This window comes from Rana temporaria, chromosome 2 (genome assembly GCF_905171775.1).
Source record: "Rana temporaria chromosome 2, aRanTem1.1, whole genome shotgun sequence".
NCBI lineage: Eukaryota > Metazoa > Chordata > Amphibia > Anura > Ranidae > Rana > Rana temporaria.
In genome coordinates, this window is record NC_053490.1 from 283,817,518 (window position 1) to 283,829,776 (window position 12,259).

Consider the following 12,259-nt stretch of genomic DNA (forward strand, 5'->3'; position numbering starts at 1 on the left):
AGGGCATAACCAAGGATTCATAATGACCGGTCCTGGTGTTAAAGGCGGTCTTCCACTCATCGCCCGCCTTGATCCTTACCAGGTTATATGCCGCCCTCAGGTCGAGTTTGGTAAAGACCGTGGCCCCTTTAAGGCGATCGAACAGCTCGGAAATCAAGGGTATCGGGTAAGCGTTCTTGATCGTGATGCGATTGAGACCCCTGTAATCGATGCAAGGCCTCAACTCACCGCCCTTCTTTTTCACAAAGAAAAATCCAGCCCCTGCCGGGGACGAGGATTTGCGAATGTGACCACGGGACAGCGCCTCCATCACGTACTCCTCCATGGCCTCATTCTCCGCAACCGACAGTGGATAGACCTTGCCGCGAGGAGGAACGGCACCAGGTTGTAACTCAATGGCACAATCATATGGGCGGTGCGGAGGTAGGGCAACTGCGCGTACCTTATCGAATACATCCCGGTACTGCTCGTATTCAGGAGGCAACAGAGAGTCCGAGGAAGTACACAGCAACTTGACAGGCCCATGGATGCACTTAGCCCCACACTGTGGTGACCATGAGAGGATCTCGGCCGATCTCCAGTCAAAAGTCGGATTATGCTTCTGGAGCCAGGGGTACCCCAAGACCACCGAGTAGTGTGGAGACGAAATAACTTGGAAGCAGACCGACTCTCTGTGAGCGGCACCAATGGCTACCCCCACTGGAAGGGTCTCATGAGTCACGTGTGACGGTTGGAGGGGTCTGCCGTCTATCGCCTCTAGAGCCAGCGGGGAACCTCGAGCCTGTAGAGGAATGGAATTGGCGGCAGCGAACTCACTATCAATGAAAAAACCACCAGCACCAGAGTCCACCAACGCCTGGGTCGTCACCGAGCCCCCGACCCAGGAGAGGACAACAGTGATCAGTGGTTTATCAACACGGGAAACCGGGGACGAGGAGACTCCACCCAAGATCTGCCCCCGACAGGATCTCAGGTGCGAGCGTTTCCCGGACGGTTCGGACATGCCAACCGAAAATGCCCATCGAGACCACAGTACATGCATCGGCCCTCGCGTCTCCGGAGTACCCTCTCCCCCTCGGACAAGCGAGCAAACCCCAGCTGCGAGGGTTCACCCCCAGACAAGTCAACCCCAGGAGGCGTGGGAGGAGAGGGAGGCACGGGTGGGACAGCAAACTTAGGCGCCAAACTGTTAGGAGGCCTCCGCAGGCACTCCTTAAAGGAAGGTCTCTCCCTGAGTCTGGTGTCAATCAAAATCAGGAAAGAAATAAGAGCCTCGAGCTCCACTGGTAGGTCCTTAGCTGCAACCTCATCCTTCAAGGCATCCGAGAGACCATGAGAGAAAGCAGCGACCAGGGCCTCATTATTCCAACCTACCTCTGCTGCCAGGGTACGAAACTCAATGGCGTATTCGGCTACGGATCGTGAACCCTGTCTGACGGACATAAGGAGCTTCGCAGCAGAGGCGGCGCGAGCCGGCACATCGAATACCTTCCGAAGAGAAGCAACAAAACCGGAAAACTCGGCAACCACCGGATTGTTGTTCTCCCATAAAGGACTGGCCCAGGACAAGGCCTTGTCAGAGAGCAGCGAGATCAAGAACCCCACCTTTGATCTCTCAGTGGGAAAGGCATGTGGCAGCAACTCGAAATAAATGCCCACTTGGTTAAGGAAACCTCGGCACTGAGTTGGCTCTCCCCCAAATCGCTGTGGAAGGGGGGCAGAACCGGACATACCCCGAAACACCGCAGGCGCAACATCAGGTGTCGGGGTAGACTCTGGTGCAACAACCGGAGCGGCAGTAGGAGCGGGCCCAGGAGCGACAACCGACCCATCGGCAACGGGAGCGACATGAACCGTGCGTTCAAGCAGGGTTTGCAACGCCACGGCGAACTGACCCAACAGGGACTCCAGCTGATCAAGTCTGGCAACCAGCGTGGGTAGCGAGGATGGCTCTGTACCGTCAAAATTCATGGCTTGGTCCTAATGTTACGGAACCATGAACCAGACGTACAACAAGAGATAAGTGAAAATAAGAAGGCTTTATTGAAAATCAAGCTGTAAAGCAAAAGTCCAACGGATGGTGAAACCAGAGGTCAGGAACCAGAAGAGTAGTCAGACGAAGCCAGGATCAGGAACCAGCAGAGAAGTCAGACGAAGCCAGGATCGGAACCAGAAGCAGCAGCAGTCTTAGAAGCATGTGCACACAGGAGGACCAAGCAAGGAACTGAAGTCACAGACCTCCTATATATGTGAGCCAGGTATCCAGCTCCTCCCAGTGGGAAGGAGGAGCCGCAGGGTGGGAGGCTACAAGAGACCTAGAAACCAAGATGGCCGCCAGCACATGTCAAACGAAGGAGACAGGAGAGAGGTAAGACCATGACACTAATATGCAAGTTATTATCATAAAAAGTGTTTGGGGACCCGAGTCCTGCCCCAGGGGACATGTATCAATGAAAAAAAAGTTTTAAAAACTGCATTTTTCTCTTGAGCAGTGATTTAATAATGCTTAAAGTGAAACAATAAAAGTGAAATATTCCTTTATATTTCGTACCTGGGTGGTGTCTATAGTATGTCTGTATAGTAGCACATGTTTCCCGTGCTTAAAAGATTTCCTGCACAAAAATACATTTCTAAAGGAAAAAAAGTAATTTAAAATTACTCGCAGCTATAATGAATTGTCGGGTCCCAGCAATACAGATACAAGTCATTGAAAAAGAACAGGGTGTTGGTGGTGCCTTTAATAGTTTAGGTCAATGGAACTTTGTAGCTGTGTTCAGCCTTTTCTCACACAAACTGATATTTCTTGCATTACAGTTAATATGTGTCTGTTTTTTTTCCTCATAGTCCCATTTACCAAGCATTGGTTGGTGTAGGTTGTATACTCCTAACGCTGTCGTTGAGTCTGGTTGGTGGACTTCTAACAGGTACAAGTATTGATACAGACAGCTAAATGCTGAAATGTTTTTGTCTTCACAATGTAAAGAAAATATTCATTAGAAAAAACAATATTGCTTTTAGGTGCGCTGTTCAGAAACAAATACTATCCTACAATATGTTGAAGCCCATGGCATAAACAGAAGTCAACAATGGATCCTCTACCACGCTGGTTCAAATTCTTTTTTTTTAAATCCAACATCTGGTTCAAATTCTTAGACTGGCCCTATCTGTGTGGCCTGGTGTTCAAAGTAGTTAGGACTAAAAGGCTTTATATTCTAAAACATACAATATATACTGTTAAAGTTACATACATAATACTGTATGTGTATAAAGAGTAAAACAGTTTGATCTAGTACAGTATTCGTCTTTGTTTTCATTGATGACATACAAGATAGACCCTTATGTTATCTCTGACAAGTACATGTAGCCTTGTGAAGAAAATAAAATATGCACTGCTACAGGTATACCATACTGTGTTTTCCCCGAAAATAAGACCGGGTCTTATATTAATTTTGGCTACAAAAAAACACACTAGGGTTTATTTTCAGGGGATGTCTTATTTTGTTATGGTATGTACAATCACAAGCTTAAAGTGGTTGTAACCCTAAAAAAATAAATAAAAATAAAATAAAGTATCCTGATCCTTTGAAGCATCATAAACAGCACAGTGCTTGTGCTGTGTCATTTACCCCTCTCTATGTTTTGAAAAAAAAAAAAAAACTGGAATAAAACATAAAAAAGCTTTTTAAAAAGTGTCCCGTCTTCTCTCCCCTTCTCCCCTGTCAGCTCTGAAATCATCATTATGACATCTTTAATCCCAAAAGAAAACCTTAGTTAAAGTCATTGTAAAAATATGTAATTCATTTTATAAAAAGATTATATAATTTGCAGTGTGTCTGCATATTACCATAATACCATATTAGCCGGTTAAGACCTGGACCATTATGCAGGTTAAGGACCTGGCCCCTTTTTGTGATTCGGCACGGCGTCGCTTTAACTGACAATTGTGCGGTCGTGCGAAGTGGCTCCCAAACAAAATTGGCGTCCTTTTTTCCCCACAAATAGAGCTTTCTTTTGGTGGTATTTGATCACCTCTGTGTTTTTTATTTTTTGCGCTATAAACAAAAATAGAGCAACAATTTTAAATAAATCTATATTTTTTACTTTTTGCTATAATAAATATCCTCCAAAAATATAAAAAAAAAAAATGTTTTCCTCAGTTTAGGCCGATACGTATTCGTCTACATATTTTTGGTAAATTAAATCGCAATAAGCATTTATTGATTGGTTTGTGCAAAAGTTATAGCGTTTACAAAATAGGGTATAGTTTTATGGCATTTTTATTAATATTTTTTTTTACTAGTAATGACGGCGATCATCGATTTTTTCATGACTGTGACATTATGGTGGACACATCGGACACTTTTGACACATTTTTGGGACCATTGTCATTTTCACAGCAAAAAGTGCTATAAAAATGCACTGATTACTGTAAAAAAGTCAATGGCAGTGATGGGGTTAACCACTAGGGCGCGCTGTAGGCGTTAAGTGTGACCTCATGTGTGTCTCTTTTGGGAGGCGTGGCTGTACATGTGACGTCACTGATCATGGTTCCCTATGACAGGGAACAGACGATCACTGACACTGCCACAGAGAAGAACGGGGAAGGTTTGTTTACACTCACCTCTCCCTGTTCTTCAGCTCCTGTAAACCGATCGGGGGACACCGGCGGCGATCGGGTCTGCGGGTCCTGCGGGCGTGGTCACGGAGCATCGGACCGGTCGCGACCGCGCCGCCGGCGGCAAGCTCGCGACCCATGGCTGGGCTTTTTAAAGGGGACATACATGTACATCCTTGTGCCAAGTCGTGCCATTCTGTCAACGTATATCGTCATGCGGCGGTCCTTAAGTGGTTAACTTGACCCGCCCGAGCTCTTCTTCCCCGCTTCAAGCACTGCGGAGTGAGTGGCCGAGATCACTGCTGACGTCAGTCCCGCTCCGAGCACTGCAAGGGCCGCTGACGTCAGCCAGGAGAAGAGGAGAAGAGCTCCGGCGGGTCAAGTGAGCGCTTAAGGACCGACGCATGACGATATATGTTGACAGAATGGCACGGCTGGGCACAAGGGCGCTGCAAATCAGGTATTTTCAACAATAAAGTTACAAAAGGAGATGCACTGCACATTATATAATCTTTTTACAAAATGAATTGCATGTTTTTACAGGGACTTTACTAGGGCTTATTTTCAGGGTAGGGCTTATATTGCAGTCCTCCCTGGAAATCACGCTAGGTCTTATTTTTGGGGGAAACATGTTATTGGCATTTTCACATCTGCTGAGAACTGATATATAACTCATAGTTCATATGCTCAGAAATGTAACTAAAATCATGGGGTTGCAAAGCAAAATTAGGGAGCACCCAATCCCCCCCCCCCCCCCCCCGCACTCCTTCCTTCCTCCATGGCCTTTCTCTTATACAGTTTGCATTTTGCATGGTAGCAAGCAGATCAGGGCATAACATAACACTGATTTGTTTATTAGAGTCCTTGCTCTGCAAGCATCAGGCGCACAGCTTTAAAAACGAACACAAATTGAAATGGCTTTATCTTAATTAATCCATAATTAAACATATATATATATTTTTAACATGTGATATTGAAGGGAAATTCATGAATTTCTAATATTCTGACCACTTAGTTTTGGGATACTGGTACACTGATCCCTTAAGTTTAGAGAGCCCTGGTCTGGTTCTACTACTGTGAAATTGGTTTCAAATGATTACCTGCTGGTTGGTGCAGCTTGGAAGTAGGTGGGGAGGAGGGTAGCGTGGGTATGTATTTGCACTTTGGCTTTATTTAAATTGTATTTTTCGTTTTTTTATATTGGCACTTGTGCCCTGTTGGGGCCCCCGAGGCCATTCCTCAGTGGATTGTAATTATACCTTGGCCCTGAGCAGTTTATATGGTAGTGTCGATTAATGGTATATTTTTGTACTGTTTTTTCTATTTCTAATATGTTGTTATGCACCAAGCTAAGCCTAGTACCTTGTTACATTGTGTTTTTTTATAAATAAATAAAAATAAATTATTTTAACTGGAGGTAAATATTGCAGGAAGGGTTGGGTTTGTTTTATTCTGGATTATTTTATTTGTATCTTGTTGTTTTTGGCAGTAGTTCCACTTAAACTACTGATCATAATAATAAATCATCAAAAATAATTATCAGAAAATAATTCACTTTAATTAGCTATAATAAAGAACAATACCAAGTAATACATTATTTGCAATAGATACAAAAAATAATTGTTACAAACTGCACCATTACTTCTGAGCAATCAACAAATACAGTAATTCCATTTATTTAACCCAGATTATTAGAATTGCGTCTTAAACCCGAATTTTTTTTTTGTTTTGCTGTCACAATGTAGAGTATAAGATTTTCTATCATCATGGATATGCCCAGTCTTGCCACAAATAGTTAATCCAGCTCTGAGGAATCCTCTTTTCTTTTTTCAGTGAGATAAATGGACAAACAGGAGAAAACTTTTGTCTGTTCTTCCCCCTTGCTGTGAATGACAGTTTTTTTTACATATCTCATGCACTAGCCTGAGACAGGCATTATTTTTTAATTCCAACCCCCACTCCTTTTCTGAAGTCATGTGGTTACTTTTCTGGATTTTGACTTGATGTTAGTGATCATAGCAGAATTTAGTGTAAGGAATACACAGGAGAAAATGCATGTTGACAAGATGAGTGTAGAGGTGGGCGGAGAGTCTACTGACATCACGACTCCACCCACCGAGCTCCAGACAACAGACCCACCCACCGAATCTGCAATTTTTCAGTTCTTATAACAGACAGAGGGGAGACATTTGACAGGTAAGGATACATGCAGGAGGCATGTATATCCTTATAAATCAGCACTATGGCAGGAGATTAGAAAGGATGAAAGTGGGATTACATCCACTTTAAATCTAACAGTAAAGAAAAAAAGTTTCTAAATATATAACAATGATTATACTTTGAACTATAAAGAAATGAATAACAAGCTTGAAAGCAGGCCACCCCCTAGGGGTTGCCTCAAAAGTTTGAGCAGCCAACATACAACAACAAAACAATTTTAGGAAATAGCACAGAGCACACTCTAACTCCGCCAACATCCATCACACTATTATTTTTTTCCCAAAGACTCAGAGAAATGCTCTCATACTTTGGCTTGCAAGGCCTTGCACATGGTGACCTCCAGACTTGGTTCATAGGTGGGCGCTATACCTTAGCAGGCTCCAATATGGAGGCCCTGCCACTAAGTGGAGAACAAAAAGGACTAAACTGTCCCCTCACTACTAGAGGCCCCATAATGTGAAACTCAATCCTTAAGGCAGTACCCCAAATCGAGCCACTTGCGGCACAAGCATTAACCCCTTCCCTTCTAACCTGGATAGCCAGGTAGATTGACTAACCAAACGTAGACAACCTGCCTACGGGTTAACCACAGCTTTATAATTTTCTCCTAATCGTCAGATAAACTACGTCTACACACACTTGAATTCTTAAACTCAAGAAAGTGACACCGGACTGAAATATGTTAAGGAATACTCTTGAGGTAGTACATCAATTCAGTTTAACATCTTTACAGACATGAAGGTAATAACTTGTCAAGAAAAACAAAATATAAATTAGGAATCTGCCTACAAGCAAGCCTACATCTCAAGTGGAAGACTTTCAAAGATAAGGATATACAGGCAGATGGACAGCTGCTCATTGCCTTAAGAACCAGGGCCATCTATTGCCTCCATGGGCCTCTAGCACCAGGGCCTTCCACTGCCTCCAGGGGCCTCTAGCACCAGGGCCTTTCACTGCCTCCAGAAGCCTCTAGCACCAGGGCCTTTCACTGCCTCCAGGGGCCTCTAGCACCAGGGCCTTTCACTGCCTCCAGAAGCCTCTAGCACCAGGGCCTTCCACTGCCTCCAGGGGCCTCTAGCACCAGGGCCTTTCACTGCCTCCAGAAGCCTCTAGCACCAGGGCCTTTCACTGCCTCCAGGGGCCTCTAGCACCAGGGACTTTCACTGCCTCCAGGGGCCTCTAGCACCAGGGCCTTTCACTGCCTCCAGGGGCCTTTCGCACCAGGGCCTTCCACTGCCTCCAGAAGCCTCTAGCACCAGGGCCTTCCACTGCCTCCAGGGGCCTCTAGCACCAGGGCCTTTCACTGCCTTCAGATAACTGTTCCAACAAACAAATGTAGCACACATTGTCAAACTGTGTAAATAACTAATAATGCTTGATTTTATATTACTATTTACATTTCTCATTCACTATGTTTAATCTGTAATGGTTGTTTCAGAAACCTGTTTTTATGTTGCTCTTTTTTAAGAACTATGTACCTGTTATATGCTGGCTGGTGGCTGTATTGGCCTGTGTTTTTTTTTTCAGAGAGATCTGCTTTGGGCACAATTACCATACCGTAACTGATCCACCAATACAGTCAGAATAGGCCACTGCAGAACGGCAAATTCTGACCATATTGGTGGTTCAATTAATTGTGTCTAATAACCACGGACACACTCCTTTAAATTCCTGGTGTGATCTTCACATGTAATATGTAAAAACCCACCTTGGTATAATTTCAGTGTTAATGTCTTTCAGTGTTAACAATTACCTGTAGTGAATTGTGCAACTGAATTAACTTTGCTTCTAACTGCCTATACTAATAATATTAATTCAGTTTTTTCCTCGCATCTTTATTAGGTTTCTTCTTAAAATGTAAGCTTCTCAAGCCCCCTAAAGAATGGCATTTTTTTCATGATCAGCCATACTGGGAGGTAAGACATTTACAATAATGTTACAGTAATGGTAATGCCATTAAATCATAATTGCCTGATGTTGCAGCTTGTTATGTAAAGTATTTGAAAGGGAGAAAGTAGGCAACTTGCATTATCTGTGCTAGGTACTTCCTGTAAAACAGGCATATCTAACTCAAAGGATGTTAAAGCGTAGGTCCACACAAAAAGTGAATCTCCGATTTTCGGAACCCTCTTCCCCTCCGGTGTCACATTTGGCACCTTTCAGGGGGGAGGGGGTGCATATACCTGTATAATACAGATATTTGCACCCACTTCCGGGAATAGACTCCTGCGGTAGTCATGCCCCTTCGCGTCACCCTCTGCTGTCTTTTGGGAAACACACTGGTCCCAGGAGACAGCGGGGACCAGTGAGGGCACGCCATGCGGCTCGCGCATGTGCAGTAGGGAACCGGGCAGTGGAGCTGTAACGCTTCACTTCCTGATTCCGTCACTGAGGATGGCGGCGGAGGCAGCCAGAGAGACGAGCTCGGCCTCGGCTGCTGACATCGCGGGCGTGCTGGACAGGTAAGTGTCCATTTATTAAAAGTCAGCAGCTGCAGTATTTGTAGCTGCTGGCTTTTAAAAATTCGGGGGGGCCTCCAAAGTTTAAATAAAATACAGTTAATTGTGGAAAATGAAAGTATATGTGAACCCTTAAAGCGGAGTTCCACCCAAAATTGGAACTTCCGCTTAACCCACTCCTCACCCCCTTACATGCCACATTTGGCATTTAATTTTTTGGGGGGTTAGTGGGGGCTTCAGGAGGAGTGGGACTTCCTGTCCCACTTCCTTCTTCCGCCAAGGGGCATCGTAGGCGAATAGCCTAATCGCCTACAGGGAGGGGCTGCAGTAGGCGATCACCTGGGACACATGACAGGTCCCATGCGATCGCCTGTCCAATGAGAGAGCGCAGCGCCGCTCGCGCATGCGCAGTGGGTGCCCGGCCGTGAAGCCGAAAGCTGTCACGGCCAAGTGCCCACACTTAGGATGAAGACGCCGGCCGTGGAGGGGGGAGAGGAGCGGAGCCCCGGTCGGCACATCGCTGGAACGTGGAGCAGGTGAGTGTGTGTTTATTAAAAGCCAGCAGCTACACTTTTTGTAGCTGCTGACTTTTAATAAACACAAAAAATGCCTGGAACACCCCTTTAACACTTATGAGGATAGAACAACCCATTTTGTTTAAAATAGAGATGAAAGGCAAAACATTCCTATATGTGTATGTGTGTGTGTGTGTATATAAGAATATCTATATATATATATATATATATATATCTATATATAGATATATACTGTATATCTATATATATTGATCAGAAAATCTCTGTTCTCAGCTGCATAGGGACTTATGGGTAGTTAGGGGTGGAGAAAAGTGGTACATTTAATCTTCCCAGTGAATAGCTGTGTAGGGGTGGGTGTGGGTGTCATGTCAGCACACGTTTTTTGGTCATTGGAGGACAGGCAGGTTGTTCTCCCAGCACAGCCAAAAAACTGGCACTGGGATGAATGTGCTCTCGTGCCCAGTGTGGTCAGTTTGAAATAGAAAAGCAGGGAGGCTGGCAGGAACACCATACATTTTACACAAAGGAAGCAATACAAAGAGAATGGGATACGTTTTAATACAAGCACATGGTACAACAGATGCATATCAGGAATATGAAATCCTGGGGTAATAAGTTCTTTAACTTCACTGAGATGTTGCTGCTGTTGGGGATTCACAATTTGATTTTTTTCATCACAATGATGATCTATGGGAAAAATTCCACCACTAAAACTATGGCAACCACACATCTGCAATGGGTGCATCTAGGCTCTGCACACTCCCCCACATGTTGCTCCACTGTGTACGAGGATCTGGTGACCCGCACATTGCTCCACTATCCATTGCATTCTGGATCTTCACACACTACCCTTCCCACTGCCTTTCAGATTACTAATGTCTCTGACACACACATAGGCCTTGTACACGCGACCGAGTTTCTCGGCAAAAAACAGCAAGAAACTTGCTGGGAGATATTTTTTTGCCGAGGAAACCGGTCGTGTGTACATTTCCGTAGAGGAAACTGTCGAGAAACTCGACGAGCCAAAAAGAGAGCATGTTCTCTATTTCCTTGACGGGAATGGAGAAAATTGGCTTGTCGAGTTCCTCAACGGCTTCACAAGAAACTAGACGAGCAAAACGATGTGTTTCGCCCGTCAAGTTTCTCGGTCGTGTGTACGAGGCTATACACACACACACACACACATACATAGGCAGCAAAAACTTGAGGGGATGTCAAGTGAAGGAGCAGAGAAGGTAACCATCTTTTTCTTACATAGGGTGAATGTTGCAGTAAAACCTTTTTCCTATTGAAGAACAGATTATATCAAATGCCTAGGAATTTGTGTTTTGGCCAAATTTTCTTTAGGCTGACCTGATACATAGGGCGAATGTCTTTGGAGTATGTTTGAAGCTCTAAAAAAAAGTGCCTCAAAAGTGCCCGTCTCCCTTAAAAATGAATAGAAAGTGCCTCAAAAGCACTTCAAAAGTGTCTCAAAATGGGTCTTTTGAGTCACATGACCTTCAAAAAAGTGCACCGCCAACGAAGTGTGAAAGCAGCCTAACATGTTAGGATAGACTACTAAGGAGAGAATATATTTGGTATAACAAAAATAGTTCTGATCCTATAGTAGCAAAGCCGTGGGACTGAAGTGGTGATATTCATCTCAGCACTATGAATAATGTGAAAATGTTTATCTGTATATAGGCATAACCTATATATGTACAACTCCTTTGATAATACATGTATCTTTGCTTTTGCTTACAGTTTCCTAATGTGGACTGCCATATTTAACACATATGAACAGCAGATGAATACAGAGCTGTGTGTCTGAGGCCTTTAGCTATATCCCACTCGGTGTAAAAAATGGACAGTACAATACAAGTCTCCTATTTCTACTTTTTTTATTTTAATTCTGTTTTACATTGATGTGCCATGTACAAGGGTAGTGTTACTTTTACTTACCATAAATAGAATCTTGTAAAAAGTTTAAAGTAAACTTATCTTAAGGGAAATATGAAGAATGTCTCTGGCATCAATAGTTTTGGACCAGGTACCAAAATACCAAAACAACTAATGCACATACAGTGAGGGATAAGAGTATTTATTCCCTTACTTATTTTGTACATTTGCCTACTGACAAATGATCAGTCTATAATTTTAATGGTAGGTTTATTTTATCAGTGATAGATCAGATTCCAATCGCTCCACCATGGCCAAGACCAAAGAACTGTCCAAGGATGTCAGGGACAAGATCCGAGGCTGGAATGGGCTACAAGACAATTGCCAAGCAGCTTGGCGAGAGGGTGACAACAGTTGGTGCGATTATTCGCAAATGGAAGAAACATTAAATAACTGTCAATCTCCCTCGGTCTGGGGCTCTATGAAAGATCTCACCTCTTGGAGTTTCAATGATCATGAGAACGGTGAGGAATCAGCCCAGAACTACA

General features: G+C 44.1%; 1 protein-coding gene across 1 annotated transcript in view; it reads left to right on the forward strand.

The window, feature by feature from the left end:
- LOC120926866 (blood group Rh(D) polypeptide-like) overlaps window positions 1-11,904 on the forward strand; it is a 65,449-nt gene extending 53,545 nt beyond the window's left edge. The window contains exons 8-10 of the mRNA XM_040337136.1: window positions 2,845-2,924; window positions 8,678-8,751; window positions 11,577-11,904. Of these exons, the coding sequence (XP_040193070.1) occupies window positions 2,845-2,924; window positions 8,678-8,751; window positions 11,577-11,603 (181 nt within the window). The 3' untranslated portion in view covers window positions 11,604-11,904. The remainder of the gene's footprint in view (window positions 1-2,844; window positions 2,925-8,677; window positions 8,752-11,576) is intronic.
- Window positions 11,905-12,259: the final 355 nt, after the last annotated feature.